The sequence below is a fragment of the Myxine glutinosa genome, chromosome 5 (assembly GCF_964187855.1).
Source record: "Myxine glutinosa chromosome 5, kmMyxGlut1.1, whole genome shotgun sequence".
In the NCBI taxonomy this organism is placed as follows: domain Eukaryota; kingdom Metazoa; phylum Chordata; class Myxini; order Myxiniformes; family Myxinidae; genus Myxine; species Myxine glutinosa.
Window position 1 is genome coordinate 167,774,448 of NC_136265.1, and position 17,739 is coordinate 167,792,186.

Here is a 17,739-nt window from a genome sequence, read left to right on the forward strand (position 1 = left end):
AGAGAGAAGGATAGAGGGTGAGAGAAGCAGTATGAGAAAGAAAAGGGAGACAAGTAGAAGAGAGAAAACATCAGATGCTTCCAACTCAAGTTATGATCGGCAAAATGATTTTCAAAGGGCACATGATCTTTTGACCTGTTGAACCCAAAATTGAATTTGTTCATCTTTGTATCGCAGGCTGTACTTGCGCCAAGGTTGGTTGAAATCCCATCAGTGGTTCAGAAGTTATTGCCCTGCCAAAATATTATCAATTAAACGTCACATGGATGGGCAGCCGGATGGATTCAATTAAAACACGGACAGCCTGATGGACAACCAACAAGCCATAATGCCTCCGGATTTCGGCTCCTGAGGCATAAAAATTGCTTCCAGAAACTTCTGGAACAACCTTTTGTAAAATCATACTGCTTGAAAAATTCACAGAAGATGCACATAGTTTCTCACGGATTGCTACACAAAATTGGTCACCAACATTAACTAACAAAATAAGTTAATGAACCTTGAACACCACCGAGAATGCAAGCCGCTGCAGCGTGAACCTGCACTGGACTTCACAGTTTTGAATGAACTTAGAAAAAGAGGAATTTAATCCAGTAATATGTACAAAAATGGCTGTGCTCACCAACTGCAGAGGTAGTTTCAATCGCAGGCTCTTTTTTAGGAGCAGAGCACGACTCTTGCTTCACGTAGACGTTGCTCAAAGGCTCTTGAGAGGATGAGGGAATAGTGATACGATCCCCAAAATGTTTTTCATCCATTGGAACAGGATCGTGTTCACCTATATGTGAAAATATCAGCGAGTGTCTCATCTCTGGAATGACAGCATTGAATGCTTTTCACAATAGCTCGCCTCTGTTATGTAAATGTATGGTCGATCACAGGGAGAATTGTATGGATTTCCGAGTTGTGTCGGGCAAACTTTAGCAGCATTGCATTTATTCATCTTATACTGCACGGACTATAACCCTGGTGTTGGGCTAGCAGCTAGGGTGCCGGCTTAGGATCCTGGGTTCGAATCCCGGTCGATTGCTGAATTAACGCCAGGGGGGTTGACTCAGCCTGTCATCCTTCCGAGGTCGGCAAATTGAGTACCAGTTCACTGGTAATTCCCTGCTTGTCGTTAAAGGCGGCAAAAAGGGTTGGCGTCAGGAAGGGCATCCGGCCGTAAAACATTGCTTCAAAAAGGGGACCAACAAACAACAACAACCACGGTTCCCGAAAAAGGCCAACCCCCGATTTGCGGGGAAAAATGGCCTCTAAAGGTGGTATACTGCACGGACTATGAATGCAATGGTAGCACACCTGACAAGATAAGATGCAGTTACAATGTGTTATTTTATGAAAACACAACACAACACAACACAACACAACACAACAAAAGGATAAAATCAAACTACGTTATTTAGTAAACCAGAATTGCACTCTTTGATGTCGCGACATTGGACGATATGCCTCCGCAACCATTATTACATCATTATATATACCTATACCAAGTTTGACTTGTATCCCTTCAGCTGTTTTACGACGTTATCGCAGTAAAAATAATTGTACGAGTAACTTAACATGACTTCTGACTTTTGACCTCTTGACGCCAAAATATGATCTTTTCATCATAATATAATTTTCCAAAGTTTGGTTAAAATCCCATTGCTGGTTCACAAGTTACCTCCATAACATAATTTTTACGTAACAGGATGTCTGACATTTGACCAATGACCTCTTGGCCCCAAAATCTGATTAGTTTATCTTTATATCACTATACATACCTATACCAAGTTTGACTTGTATCCCTTCAGCCGTTCGCAAGTTATAAACTTATTACAGACTCTAACCTTTGACCTCTTGACCCCAAAATCAAATCAGTTTATCTTTGCATCATAGATGCAATACTTGTATATTGTACTAACTTTGGTCAAAATCCCATTGCTGGTTCACAAGTTATTGTGGCAACAGGACTTTCACCTAGCATGACCTATGACCTTTGATCTCACGGCCCCAAAATATAATCAGTTCATCTTTACCATATGACACACACTGCACCAAGTTTGACTTGGATCCCTTCAGCTGTTTTCAAGTTATTGCGGTCACGAAAACCTATCACGATTGGATGGACAGACGCACGGACAACCCCAAAAAATAATGCCTGTGACTTTGTCGGAAAGGCATAATAACGTAGAAAATACAAATTACAAAAATACAAATCATAAAAATTGATTAAATTTAACATTCCAAGGCAATGTATTATTTCCACAACAGCTTGTTTTCTCAATCCAGTCTTTCCATATATATTTTTAAACATTGAATTGAAACTTCCATGAGCCTCGACACCTGTATAAAATTTTCAAAGAGAAAGATCCTGCAAGAATGTAAGATGGATGTTCAATGACTGAGATACCTTGCCTGGTCAAAAACGAGAGCACAGACATCACATACTGCATGTCAAACCATTTTCCACTTTGGTACAGTATACCCCGTTATTCGAAAAAAAAAACAAAAAAAAAAAACAACCTTTCTGAAAGGTGAACAAAAAAAAAACAACCAAAAAAAAACAACAAAAAACAACAAAAAACAATGTCAAACCCCGTTATTCGAATGCCTGCTCGAATCCAATTCTATAAATTCTGCTCCTAAATAATGAGCTTCGACACCTGTACAAAATCAACGACAGTGGAGTCAATGACGCGCCATCGCAAATCCCCACCCTTCCCACCGAAAGCAAGGTTGAAGGATTGCAAAAACTTCCAATTGGAACAACCAATTGGAACAATTGGTCAACCCTCTTATGGCTAAACTGCCAAAATCAAGACTCTCTGCTCACCTTCACTCCTTCATTCCTCTTTTCTCCCGCCTCTGGAACAAACTCCCTCACTCTCTTCAATCCCACTCCTCCCTCCAGGTCTTTAAAACAGCTGTTCACCACCATCTCTTATCTTCCCCCATCCAAAACCTTGACCTTTTCTACCCCCGCTAATTTCACCCCAATTCCACTTTTTTGAAATAACAACTTCTGTCCTGGAAGTCCTTGTGTTTTATACTTCTCCCACCCCCTTCCCACGCCTCCTCCCCCCAAGCCCTCTCCCTCCCACACATCTCCCTGCTCTCAAATGTTGTGTTTGTGTGCTTCCCCTTCTCTCCCCATCTTGTCTTTCCCTCCTTTTATATATTTTGTTTGTCTGGTTGATTTGTTTGTGAAGTAAATGTTAGCTCTTTCACGAGCCTCGATTCAGTATACAAAAAAGGAAAAAGAAAGAAAAAAAAAAGCGCAGATCGGTGGAGTGTTGCAGTGATGGTTGTCTTTGTGGAAGTTTCTCCCATCTCCACACAGGATCTCTGGAGCTCAGCCAGAGTGACCACCGGGTTCTTGGTAACCTCTCTTACCAAGGCCCTTCTCCTCCGATTGCTCAGTTTGGCCGGGGGCCAGCTCGAGGAAGAGTCCTGGTTGTTCCAAACTTCTTCCATTTCAGAATTATGGAGGCCACTGTGCTCTTGGAAACCTTCAATGCAGCAGAAATGTTTTTGTAGGCTTCCCCAGATCTGTGCCTCGACACAATCCTGTCTGAGCTCTGCAGGCAGTTCCCTCGACCTCATGGCTTGGTTTTTGCTCTATATGCATTGTCAGCTGTGAGACCTTATATAGACAGGTGTGTGCCTGTCCAAATAATGTCCAATCAATTGAATTTACCACAGGTGGACTCCAATCAAGGTGTAGAAACATCTCAAAGATGATCAAGAGAAATGGGAGGCACCTGAGCTAAATATAGTGTCATAGCAAAGGGTATGAATACTTATGTCAATGTGATATTTCCGTTTTTTCTTTTTCATAAATTTGCAAAACTTTCTAAAATCCTGTTTTCTCTTTGTCATTATGGGGTACTGAGTGTAGATTGATGAGGGAAAAAATGAATTTAAACGATTTCAGCATAAGGCTGCAACATAACAAAATATGAAAAAAGTGAAGGGGTCTGAATACTTTCTGAATGCACTGTACATGTTTGGTATGAATGAAAAGCTCAACGTGTGCACATTCTTTGTCCGTGTGAACTGTATTGTGAACTTTGAACCTAATTATCTCCATTGTTTAAACGAAAATATAATTGTCATTAAAATACCATAACTTCGGTAATTTTCATCCAATTAACATAATGTATATATCAAATGAAAGTGAAAAGCATGGGGAATCAGATATCAAAATCTCAATTTTGATTTTTGCCCCAAGTGTCTGCTTTTGCCAGAGCCATTCACATATGTCAATGGATATGCATCTATGATGTTTTCATTAAATGTCAACCCACTATTACGTTTGATCTCAATTAAAGGTCACATGAGAGAGTGTGAAAAAAAAAAAGAAAAAAAAAAAAGAAGTAGAAAAGTGAAAACATCAGATTCTTCTAAGTTGAGTTATGATCGGCAAACTTATTCTCAAAGGGCACATGACCTTTGACCTGTTGAACCCAGAATGTAATTGGTTTATCTTTATGACGCAGTTCATAGATGTGTCATGTTCGGTTGAAATGCCCCCTGTGGTTCACAAGTTGTTTGTGGTTACAAAGATTGTCAATTAAAGGTCACATGACCTACCTTTGACCTTTTGACCTGAAATAGAATCGGTTCATCCTTGCATCATAATCATAGATATGACACGCCTATCTCAACAGTACAGCGAGCCGCAGTTATGCGGTTCTGACGTCAGCATGACATCACACAGTGCTCTAGCCATCCTAGCAAAGCTAGCCTTATGCTAATAATACCATGGATAATCACAAAAAGTGGGTACGAGAAAAGTGGGGTCACACACGGACAAATGGGGGAGAGTGGGTCACACACGGGGGAGAGTGGGGGTCGCTTTACTCCTCTCCCCTCATTCCTTTCAAAACTCCTCCTCACTCCTCTCCCCCTCCCCCAGTCTTCTCTCCCTTTCCCCCAGTCTCCTCTCCACCCTCACTCCGGCAGTTGTTCCAATCGAGCAGGTACGGCAAATTTTAGAGGTAATTGAACTTTTCTCTTGCAGCAACACAGTGTAAACCGCCCCATTGTCCTGTTCATCAATTAGTGAAATGTTTCGCAGAACAGTACACGCATGGTGATGTCATCAGACTCACACCGCAATGATGATCTTCAACAATATTATCCAATACTTCATCCGGATTCATTACAGCTGCTCTTGTATATGTTTACTGAGCACACATTACCTTCCAATGTCTTTGTTGCTCAGCATGCCGTGCAAGTCTGTGTTAACGTTCATTGGCGGTCTTGTTCTGTTCCCTCATTATTTTATTCATTTTGGAGATAGCATTTACAAACGCGAGTGGTGACACGTAAACCATGCTCCGCCCCTCTCCCCACGTGCAGTGTACCTAATTGCAACTTTTTATTACGACTATGTCTAAATAATGATACAGTCTGACGATATAAAGAATACAGCTCAAATGGAAAAGTCCCTGAGAAAAAAAGTCTTATGGGCAGTGTATTAGAACATCACAGTGCATTCAGAAAGTATTCAGACCCCTTCACGTTTTTTCACATTTTGTTATGTTGCAGCCTTATGCTGAAATCGTTTAAATTCATTTTTTCCCTCTTCAATCTACACTCAATACCCCACAGCGACAAAGAAAAAACAGGATTTTAGGAAGTTTTGCAAATTTATTAAAAAGAAAAAAACTGAAATATCACATTGACATAAGTATTCATACCCTTTGCTATGACACTTGAAATTTAGCTCAGGTGCCTCCCATTTCTCTTGATCATCTTTGAGATGTTTCTGCACCTTGATTTGAGTCCACCTGTGGTAAATTCAATTGATTGGACATGATTTGGAAAGGCACACACCTGTCTATACAAGGTCTCACAGCTGACAATGCATATCAGAGCAAAAACCAAGCCATGAGGTCGAAGGAACTGCCTGCAGAGCTCAGAGACAGGATTGTGTCAAGGCACAGATCTGGGGAAGCCTAAAAAAAAAAATTCTGCTGCACTGAAGGTTCCCAAGAGCACAGTGGCCTCCATAATTCTTAAATGGAAGAAGTTTGGAACAACCAGGACTCTTCCTAGAGCTGGCCGCCCGGCCAAACTGTGCAATCGGGGGAGAAGGGCCTTGGTACGAGAGGTGACCGAGAGCCTGATGGTCACTCTGGCTGAGCGCCAGAGATCCTGTGTGGAGATGGGAGAAACTTCCAGAAGGACAACCATCACTGAAACACTCCACCGATCTGGACTTTATGGCAGAGTGGCCAGACGGAAGCCAAACAGTTCAATTTTGGTTGCATCAGACCACATAATCTTGTTTCTCAGTCTGAGAGTCCTTTCGGTGCTTTTTTGCAAACTCCAAGCGGGCTTTCATGTGTCTTTCCCTGAGGAGAGACAAGGACGAAACGATTACATTTTGGTGAAGATCTGGATCCGGATCTGGTTAGTATAATTTTTAAAAAGTGATTCTTCACTGTTGGTAGATAGGGCCAAAAATGATATATAGCAGGATATCTCAAAAAGTTGTGGATAGATATGGACCAAACTTTGTGGAGAGGTTGCGTATGTGAACTTCTGTGTGCTTTTCACATTCCTCAACAAACTGAATGTGTGCATGCAGAAGTCTTGTGTGACAACGCCAACTACCTTAGCGAGAAGACTTGTGTGGGAACGCCACCAACCTTTTACAACCACATGGGCCTCATAAATGGCTAATTTATCCCTAATGAATAAACAAGTAAAGCAAATGTTCCACAAATATATAAAATGCTTCTGACAAGACATCCATTGGCCTGACCTGGAAAAACTCAGTTCCATTAATGGGATATGTGACATGAAAATAATTAGATGCACCAGCGGCATTCCCACTTCCCGGGTGGGAGCACCCTTCTCATCCCAACTTCAGTGGGCTATATGCAGCGGCACATTCCTGGAAATGAATGAAATGAATGAATGATCGTTTTAAGGCCATTTTCCCCGCTAGAGCGGGGGTTAGCCTTGCGGGCCCCATGACAATCATGGTTCCCTGTTTGAGGCAATGTTTTTATGGCCGGATGCCCTTCCTGACGCCAACCCTTAGTCGCCTCTTACGATGCGCAGGGATACGGTGTACCTATTCTAAACCAGGGTACATACCGGGATCATTCATCCCAGCAAGCTGGTACTCAATTTGCCGACCTCGGAAGGATGACAGGCTGAGTCAACCCCCCTCGGCCCTCGTGTTAATTTCCGGGATTCAAACCCAGGATCCTAGGATCCCAAGCCGGCACCCTAACCGCTAAGCCAACACCAGGCTTCATAATTCTTCTTCAACACCAGGCTAAGCTAACACCAACACCAGACCTGGAAATACACTTCATAATTTGTCATTTTTGAAAGACATTTTATCGTATCATATTCCATAAAATCATATTAATCAATTTATTATGAAGACTAGAATGGCACTCTGTAGAGCGCATACCTCTGCTAGACTGAACAGTTTATGGTTGGTTTGGATCCCACTGATTGGCTGGATCTGGATTCGGACCCGAACTAAAATCTAATTGGCTTGTTGTGGTCACCTAACGAACTCACCTACCAAATTTTGTCATAACTAGGCCACAACTTTTTGAAATATGCTATACAGCACATCACTTTTGGTCCCATCTCTCAATGATGAAGAATCACTTAACAAGTTAAATTATCATATCCAGATTAAGATCTTCAATGAAATCGAATCAATTCTTTCTTGTCACATCCACAACCTGTACACCAAGTTTTGTCTGAATCCGTCCACAACTTTTTGAGATATTGTGTCATATATTGTTTTGGGCCCTATCTCTCAACGGTGAAGAATCACTGAAAAATTGTCGTATCTGGATTTGGATTTTCACCAAAATCGAATCAATTTGTCCTTGTCCCACAACCGACGTGTCCACCAAGTTTCGTCCGAATCCATCCACAACTTCTTGAGATATCCTGCTCACAGACAGACCGACAAACAAACAGATAGACAGGGGTGAAAACATAACGTCCAACCACCATCAATGGTGGAGGTACAGAGGAAGATGGTTTGTAATACCGCCTAGCATCCAAGGTGGTGCTATTTCCACCATATACGCATCCACTGCATTATAGACAGTTTACATACAATACAATATCTGTGCGCTAGCTCTTAATTAAGCAAGGCATCTCATTAAATAAACACCAATCTTACATCTCACCCAGAAACTGAAGATGTGCTGAAAATAATTCCATGTATGAAGGCAGATCGGTGAGAAACCAACATGGAGGACATGCTAGAAAAACGTATGTCCTCCTCAGGAGAAGAATACTTTAAAAGAGACAGATGGCAGGTGTTGTCCATAAACATCAGTCCGTGAGTCCATTAAATTGCGTACTTTGCAAGAATGTTCATGCCTCGGCCTTACCATGCAGAACAGACTCATTAATGCAATCAGACGGAACCTCCAGATCTTCATCCAAGACTGCTGAAAGTCAGAAACATTTACCAGGGTTAACAAAAAAAACCTCTTTGAAGGACGAGCCTGAAAGAAAAAAAAGAAAAGAAAAAAGCATTGCATCGAAAGCTCAAAAATAAATTTCAAATTATAATCATGTGAGGAGTGAGAACGTGAAGACAGTTCATCTGAGGCAATGAAAGAAATGAAATAAAACACAATATGTGTGCACCATTATCCCTAGTGTTGGCTTAGCGGTTAGGGTGCCAGCTTGGGATCCGAGGATCCTGTGTTCGAATCCCAGTCGATCGCTGAATTAACGCCAGGGGGGTTGACTCAGCCTGTCATCCTTCCGAGGTCGGCAAATTGAGTACCAGCTTGCTGGGATGAATGATCATGGTGTGTACCCCGGTTTAGAATAGGTACACCGTATCCCTGCGCATCGTAAGAGGCGACCAAGGGTTGGCGTCAGGAAGGGCATCCGGCCATAAAAACATTGCCTCAAACAGCGAACCATGATTGTCGTGGGGCCGCAAGGCTAACCCCTGCTCTAGTGGGGAAAATGGCCTTAAAACGATCATTCATTCATTCATTCATGTGTGCACCATTGAGCTTGTAAAACGGTAAGATTCTCAAACAAAAGTAATTCAAACACAAGTTAGTTACAATAACTCAAAGGCCTAAATGATCATATTTGTACAAACTGCATGCACATTGCAATCATGGCAACATGTTTAAGATTCACGGCGATGTGATCTTACCTGGGAGATTAGATCCGTCAAAACTTGTATTTTCAACAAGCATATCTCCATCCAGAGCTGTTGTGACACGAAAGGCAGCTTTAGTCTGTAGCCAAGTAACCACGGATAGAGTGGAAAACCCTACTCTTTGAAGTACGGGTACACAGGGTTTGGTACTAATAACCCCTCTCCCCCCCCCCCCCCCCCCCCCCGCCAACCCCACCCCAGGTGTTTGATCAGCATCCTGCATACAGTCATACCTGACACTTAGTATAGTTTTAGCAACTGTCTTTGATCAGGATAATAGTCACGTTGGTTCCAACATTAAGCTACGAGGTGTTATTCTAGATTGAGGAAAGCGATTTATACAAGAGGGCTACACCGTAAAATGAAAGTAATGAAGTTTCAAAAACTTTCCAAAGATTTGGCATCTGTTACTTGCTTGTACTTATACCAAAGTGTGCAATGCAGATGTGCCTGGAACACCTGGCACCAAGAAAGGCAATTTTGTTGTGCCTGGTCTCAACTGGCTGGTTACGTGGATAGTTGCAAATAAGTGAATATGAAAAGTAAAATCATGAAGGTGAGCATCTAAAACACAGGATAAATCTGATGCGATACAATTTTGGTGTTCTCAGTAAAAGCTCGTGGTCGCGTTTTGCTCCCATGTACTGAACAGGGAATCGCCAACGGTTTTTACTGTGTTGAACAAAACTTGATAGGAGACTTCCGGTCCCTCGAGCGATGGGGCTTGCTTCGATCTCTCCACGGCATCAAAGTTTGAGTGTTTTCCCGTTCGTTTCTTTGTCAAATTTCCGCTGCGTATTTTGTTGTGTATGTGTTATTGTGTGTTTCTATTTGGTTTTGGTTTTGTAGTTGTTGCAAATTTGTGTGTAATTAGTCGTTTCTTTGTTCGCGCCTCGTGCGCCTCGTGCGGCCTGGTGTCTCGTGCGGCCTCCTCGTCTCGACTTGTGTCCCGCCCCCTATATCTCGTTTTTCTTTCACCTCTGCTCCTGCTTTCTCAAATCCACGTTCTCACTTAGAGACTTTTCCCAGATTGTTTTTCATGGTTTTGTTTAAATATTTATTTAAATATGTTTAAACCGCAGCCGTGATGCTGACGCCACCCCACCCCCCAGAATTTCCATGTTTTAAACGTTTCCCAGTGTGTACCCTGGATAAGAATAGGTACGCCGTATCCCTGCGTGTCGTAAGAGGCGACTAAGAGGGTTGGCGTCAGGAAGGGCATCCGGCCATAAAAAAAAACAACAAAAAAAAAAAAAAAACTGCCTCAAAAAGAGAACCATGACAATTACAACTACATGTGGGCAGGGTACAGCCCGAAGTGGAGATCGGTTTCTGAGGTTTGGGACATGGAATGTAGGGACAATGACAGGGAGATCAGGAGAAGTGGTGGAAGTATTGGTCAGAAGAAGAGTGGACATATGTTGTGTGCAAGAGACGAGATGGAAGGGAAGTGGTGTGAGAATGGTGAAGGGTAGGCAGGGACAGAAATACAAGTTTGGTGGCAAGGGTGCCTAGAGGGCGTGAATGGTGTTGGTGTCCTGTTTTCTGAGGAGTTTGTAGACAGTGTGGTGAGTGTGACTAGAGTGAGTGATAGGTTGATGATGGTGAAAATGATGATTGGAAAGCTCTTGGTGAACGTCATCTCGGGATATGCTCCGCAAGTTGGTCGAAGCGATGAAGAGAAGGACAAGTTCTGGTGTGCGACAGAGAAGCTGATGGAAAACGTGAAAGATGAGGAAGTTGTTGTGGTAGGAGGAGACCTAAATGGACATGTGGGAAGGAGTATGGATGGTTTTGACGGAGTTCATGGGGGTTACGGATATGGTGTGAGAAATGGAGAAGGTGAAAGGATTTTGGAGTTTGCTGATGGAGCTGATTTGTTGATTTGTAATACTCAGTTCCAGAAAGAGGATAATAAGCTTGTTACATACACGTCAGGTGGGTCGACGACAACCGTTGACTACCTGATGGTGCGTAGACGAGATAGGGGGCACCTCCGGGACACAAAGGTGATCCCGGGGGAGGAGGCTGTTTCACAGCACCACTTGGTTGTCTGCGAGGGTGAAAGGTGCGAGGAGAGCTCGGTGGGTGAAGTACCAACCGAGAATGAAGGTGTGGAGGTTGAAAGAGGTGACAGTAAGGGAGGAATTAAAAGAGAGGCTGAGTAGGGTCGAGGATGATGTGGTTGAGCTTGAAAGTGGTTGGATGTCAATGAAAGATAGTCTGTTGGGAGCCGTTGGTGAGGTATGTGGATGGACAAAAGGACCACCAAGGTACTCGGAAACATGGTGGTGGGATGATGAAGTTGGAAAGAGGATTGACGAGAAGAGGAAGAAGTTCAAGGAGTGGCAGAAGGCGAAGGGTATGGGAGCAGAAACAGCAGAGCATGAAAGTTATAAGGCAGCCAGGAAGGCTGCAAAGAAAGAGGTAGCAAAGGCGCAGGAGGCATGTCGGAAAATGTTCGGAGAACGCTTGGATTCGGAAGATGGTCAGAAAGCAGTATTCAGGATTGCAAAGCAGATAGCGAAAGAGAGGTGTGATGTGATGGGGGTGAGTTGCTTGAAGGATGAAGTGGGACAAATCGTTGTCGACCCAGATGGAATTAAAGGAAGATGGAAAAGATATATGGAAATGCTGTTGAATACAGAGAATGAATGGGATGGCAACATAGAGAGTAACCCAGTTTTAGGACCGGCAGAGAAGATAACTGAGAAGGAAGTAGAGGAAGCGATAAAAGCAATGAAGGGTAGAAAAGTGGGAGGGCCGACGGGAGTTGTGGGAGATATGTTGAAGGCAGCAGGAAGTTGGGGTGTGAAGAGAATGACAGAGATCTGTAATCTGGTGGTGAAAGAAGGCCGCATTCCAGTGGATTGGGAACTGAGTACCCTCATCCCTCTATACAAGGGGAAAGGTGACCCTCTGGAGTGTGGCTCGTACCGAGCGATAAAGTTATTGGAGCATGGAATGAAGGTATTGGAAAGGGTGTTGGAGAGGAGGATAAGGAAGAAAGTGAAGATCGACGAAATGCAGTTTGGATTTATGCCAGGAAGAGGAACGACAGACACCCTTTTTATTGTGAGGCAGTTGCAGAAGTACATGGAGAAGAGGAAGAAGTTGTTTCTTGGGTTTGTTGATCTGGAGAAAGCATTCGATCGGGTTCCACGCAAAGTATCGACACGGGCATTGAGGAAGTTAGGAGTGGAGGAATGGTTGATCAGAGTAGTGATGGCAATGTACAAAAGAGCGTGCACAGCTGTAAGGACGAAGGAGAGGAACAGTGGTGAGTTTGAGGTGAAGGTGGGAGTGCATCAGGGGTCGGTACTAAGTCCACTACTATTTGTAGCTGTGATGGAGGTGCTGGCTCAGAACGTAAAGGAGGGTTTACCGTGGGAGTTGTTGTATGCAGATGATCTGGTGTTGATTGCGGAAAGTATGGATGGACTGTAGGAAAAGATAAACAAGTGGAAGGAATGTATGGAGACAAAAGGTCTGAAGGTGAATATCGGAAAGACGAAGGTGATGGCAAGTGGTAAAGCATGTGGTGAGGTGGAAAGAACTGGGAAGTGGCCCTGTGCTGTGTCCAGGAAGGGTGTCGGAGTGAACTCCATTCAATGTACAATGTGCGCTGAGTGGGTTCATCAAAAATGTAGTGGTCTGAGAGGGTCATTAACCAGTGTGGCAGCGACATTCAAATGTAAGGTGTGCACAGAGGGAGCTGCAGATGGAGGAAATGTTGAGTGGATCTTGGAGACGGCGTGAAGCGGGAAGGTGTGAAAACATTTTGCTACCTCGGAGACATGCTGAATGGAGAAGGTGGATCAGACTCGGCAACGGTTGCTCGAGTGAGATGTGCATGGAAGACGTTTCAGGAACTGAGTGGCATGCTGATGAGGAGGGGAGTGTCGTTGAAGCTGAAGGGAAAGGTGTATGCTGCATGTGTGAGAAGTGTTATGATTTACGGGAGCGAGACATGGGTAATGAACGTAGAGCAGCAACGAATGTTGGAAAGGGTGGAAATGCGAATGGTTCGATGTATGTGCGGAGTATCGTTGAGAGAGAGGAAGACAAATGATGAATTGCGAAAGATGATGGGAATAGAGCCTGTGATTGATGCTGTGAAGAGGAACAGGTTGAGCTGGTTTGGTCATGTGTTGAGGAAGGATGAAAGTGACTGGTTGAGAAGAGTGATGGAAATGAATGTAGAAGGAAGTAGAGGACGGGGAAGACCGAGAAAGACTTGGCTAAAGATGGTGGAAGAAGAAATGCGGGCAAGGGGGGTAACAAGGAGATGCAGAAAATAGGGCAAGATGGAGAAGATTGTCATGGTGACCGCAAGGCTAACCCCCGCTCTAGCAGGGAAAATGGCCTTAAAATGCATGTTGTTGTTGTTGTTGTACTACTATGCAGTGTAGTTCCGTACCCATTTCAGGAAGGGATGTCTCAAGGACTTTGTCATCACCATAGTCGTCATAATCATCATTCTGTTGAACCCCCTCCACCGTTTGCGGCGATACGTAACATTCTGCAGGGTGCGAGTGTAGATGGACACTTTCTTCCATCTCTGCGTACACGTCGCTTGCCAGGAAAGCAGCAGCGGTTTCCTCACCACAGTCATCGAATGCTGCCACAACAACAAGTGGACAGATAATATGACTTGCTATCAGACTAACAGCAGAAAACTAGAGCGAAGTCGATGTCACACCATCACATATCCCAATGGTTCCCACCTATAGCAAAGATGAAAGATGGCAAAAAGTTCCACCAGGATGGATCCAATATCAAATTTGGAGTAAAAAATACTTTCCCCGTTTTGACCCGTGACCCCACCGATGGGGAATGAACCGGGAGTCAAATCCAAAAAATTGTTATACATTTCACGCCTCTCCCGATATTGATTGCAAAACAAGGTGTCATTAAAAGTTGATAAACTAATTGTATTTTTCGGTATTTGGCCTATTGACCCCACCTCAAGGGGAGGTGCCAGAAATGACCCTGTTCTTGCACCTTCTTTCCATGTGGTGATCACGAAGTTTGGTGAATTTCTGCACAACCGTTTAAAAGGAGAAAGAGTGACGAACGGACTGAGCCAATTACAATATCACATACGAAAAGAAATCGGCGGAGGGTTTGTAAACGTTTGCAACGGCAGGTAACATTGATGGAAAAGGTTTGTGCTGCAGGATTCAACACACCCAAAGCTCCGTGTGAAGTGGCCCTTCATATTGCCACGTGCCGGAACCTGCAAATCCCTCTTATGATACCATCACGTACCAGATGGCGGTGAGTTCATTTCATCCCTTTGCTGGTTAAGGCTGCAGACGTCCATGATCCTGATTCCCTCCTCTCCCAGCTCGATGCGACGTCCTCCGTGTGACCTGTCCACGGCGTCCAGGGAGATCAACTTTTTGGCACAGCTGGTGAGCTCCAGGCTGATGGCGTTCAGCATCGAGTACAGAACTTCCACCAACATGGGCCTTCCCACGCTCTGCAGTTTCCAGAGCGATTCCAAGAAAAATGTGAGCTCAGCATACATCGAAAAAGGAAGCCTCTGCTTAGCTAGTGAGAATAGTTCCGTTCTCATGGTCGGTGACTCAGCACAGGCGATGAATAATCCTTTGCTTTGTATGTCCAGCTCGGTTACCACCGCCTGAGCAGTCTCCCTTTTCAGGCCTCGCGCTTGCAGCCAGGCTGGAAAGGTATTTTCTTCGTCCATGATCTGCCGAGGAAATAACACGTTCAATTACACCACTACTCTTGTCTGTTGTTGCACAAACTGCATTGCAAAAGCTTCATCTCACATCATGCTCTGCACTGCATTCATCAAATCTTAATTTGCTTGTACCAACCAAATGTCTCACTGAGATATCAGAAAACATCACAGAGCAGTCAGTACAAACCTTGTTGCCAAATACCGAGTGAAAGATCTATTTGTTGTGATTGTATGGAGGTGCTAACACAAAGCAAGACCAGTAATTAATGCGTAGCTTATCCATCCTCGATAGCGTGAGCATGTCAAATGAAAATAAGTTTCCCACATTAATTGTTTGCTTTTATTTTGTAATTTGTTTCTCTTTTGTCCATAACACTTTAAGCTTTCTGGAGTGTGTTACAAAAGAAAGACTATCAGGATGAATACAGGTTTTAACAGCTGACAGTTTCCAAGAATATTCAACCCACTATGGCAGGCAAAGTGAAGCCTCTGTTTCGGTTATCAGACCGTCATCCTGGAGGAAGGGGTTGCGGTGGGGGGGGGGGGGGGGGGGGGTCGAGGGATTTGGGATATGGGTATCAGGAGGGGCGGTGGGCAAGTGTACCCAATTGACTGCCATTTGTACATTTGCAAGTGTACAGTCAAGCAATTGAAAGTTCATAGAACACAATGTCTTTTACACCACCTTGTTCAACACGTTACACTTTCTTCGTGCCTCTTGTTTGTGTCCTTCATGACATTCTTAAAAACAGCAAGTTTGCTGTTTGGAATGATGTTCAATTTTGTTTGACTCTCAAACTGGCACAGTTGAAAAAAATATATATATACATATATATATATATATATATACAGTGGTACCTCGGCTTACGAGTTTAATCCGTTCCGTGACGGAGCTCGTAAGCCAAATCGCTCGTAAGTCAAAGCAAATTTTCCCATTCAAATGCATTGAAATGCTATTAATCCGTTCCAGCCTCAAAAAAAAAACACCAATTTTTTTTGTTAGGTGCTTTTAAATAACAAAAATGTACTTTATAAATAACAAATAATGTATAAACAAGCACGACCTCGTATATACTGTACATAATACAAGAGAATGTAAAGAAATAAACTGGTTTTATTAAGCAGAGGAGAAGAGCATGCCAGGTGAGGTGTGCGTGTTGTCGACTTGGCGAGGCAGTACGATCGTACTCCTTCTACGATATGTACGATTTTGAAGCAGAAGGAGTCCATAAAGGCTATAACGCCAGCCAAGGGCGTTACGATTATTTCAAAGCTCCGGACCTCTATCCATGAAGATATGGAGAAGTTGTTGTTTGTGTGGTTGAAGGAGAAGCAGCTCGCAGGAGATACCGTGACCGAGAGCATCATGTGTTTGAAAAGATTGAAACTCGGATATCGAGCACGGACCACGAGTTGTTTTTTCTTTTTTCTTAATCTCGGTTTCAGTGAACTTTTGCTCTGTGCTCACGTGTACTGTACCTGTACCTGTAATGGTACGTCAGAGGATGGCACCTGTTGTCATCATATTAAGTGCAAGATGTTCTGCATCGTAAGTTGGTACACCGTGGTCTTTCGGCGGTGTTTAAGCCGGCCGTCTTGGCTTCTGTCACCATTGGCATTGAGTCTTTCGATGTAGGTAGGTCGTTGTGTGCCGGTGCCTTGGCCGAATTCCTTCATTGCTGCATTGTTAGCTCACCTGGTTTTTTATACCACATCTTTGGTTATCGGACCAGCGAATGACGTCATCTCCTCCAAAGTATGGCTTATTCTCACTTGTCTTGGACGATCTTCTACTTCTAGCCTTCCACCGTGCATTTGGTGTCCACTGTACTTACTGTACAGTGCCTGGTAAAATTGATGTAATGGGTTTTTGACCGTCAACGCCATGAACCGTCATGAACCGTCATGAACCGTCAACCGCCATGAACCGCCATGAACCGTCAACGCCATGAACCGCTAACACTCAAAAGCCCATTTATCGCGCCTTATAAAGCAAAACGCAAACCGAAAGCCATGCCTCTCAAGCGAGGCGTGCTTCCGTGGTCACGTGATCCACAGGTGTAGCTCATTATACCCGCACGCGCGACACGCTTTGGCGGTCACGTGACCAGCCACTCTGGAGGCGGGGATCCCCGCCGATGACGTCACCGGCTGGAGCAAGGAGATTCCTCGCTCATGTATTTCGACGATTGCGTGTTTTATATCCAAGCAGAGATGCTTTCACGGCAAGATAACCGCGTGACCGGAACCGGAAGCCACAACCGGAAAATTCAAAAAAATAAATTTTTTGAGCTCGTACATCGGATCTCGGCTCGTATCCCAAAGCAACAAACCGCCCGAGCGACGGCTCGTATCCCGAAAAACTCGTACGTTGGGGCACTCGTAAGCCGAGGTACCACTGTATATATATATATATATATATATATATATATATATATATATATATATATATATTGTTGTGGATATGAGAATGTTGTTTTTTTTATTGTTGTGGTAAAATGTTGTTGTAAAAGGTTGTGGTAAAATATCACCCTCCTTCCTGCAATTGTTGTTGTATAAAGATCAAAGGGCGTTCCCGTAGTTAGTCCATAAAACATACATGCAGGACACCATATATCTTTGTTGACAGTTATATCCTTATTATGTGTATTAGGCTAAGGATTTGTCTTCAATTAACGTAATACTCCATTGCACTGAATTACATAAGATAGATCCCCTTTCAATTCCCTCAAAGCCTCCATTACCAACTGCATTCCCCTTTTCTATCCTTCTATTTTCTTTTCTATCCATTCTATCCTTTTTGCATCCTTTGCCGACTGAATTGGGCGGTTTGCTGCAATTGCCGCCATTTAACATGTGC

General features: G+C 43.7%; 2 protein-coding genes across 9 annotated transcripts in view; one reads left to right on the top strand and one right to left on the bottom strand.

Annotated features, from left to right (window-relative positions):
* Positions 1–17,739, top strand: part of LOC144892419 (uncharacterized) — a 748,105-nt gene that overhangs the window by 450,028 nt on the left and 280,338 nt on the right. The gene's annotated exons all lie outside the window — the stretch shown is intronic.
* LOC137426758 (uncharacterized) overlaps positions 1–17,739 on the bottom strand; it is a 72,862-nt gene that overhangs the window by 11,694 nt on the left and 43,429 nt on the right. For 2 of the 8 annotated variants that reach the window (XM_078779050.1, XM_078779051.1), the window contains exons 2-6: positions 14,441–14,885; positions 13,590–13,790; positions 9,164–9,220; positions 8,373–8,429; positions 623–778 (exon numbers count right to left, since the gene is read on the bottom strand). In XM_078779050.1, the coding sequence (XP_078635176.1) occupies positions 623–778; positions 8,373–8,429; positions 9,164–9,220; positions 13,590–13,790; positions 14,441–14,882 (913 nt within the window). In that variant the 5' untranslated portion in view covers positions 14,883–14,885. Of the gene's footprint in view, positions 1–622; positions 812–5,626; positions 6,348–7,835; positions 7,921–8,372; positions 8,433–9,163; positions 9,221–13,589; positions 13,791–14,440; positions 14,886–17,739 lie in introns of those variants that run through there. The other 6 variants (XM_078779048.1, XM_078779049.1, XM_078779054.1 and 3 more) reach the window with 5 other exon arrangements.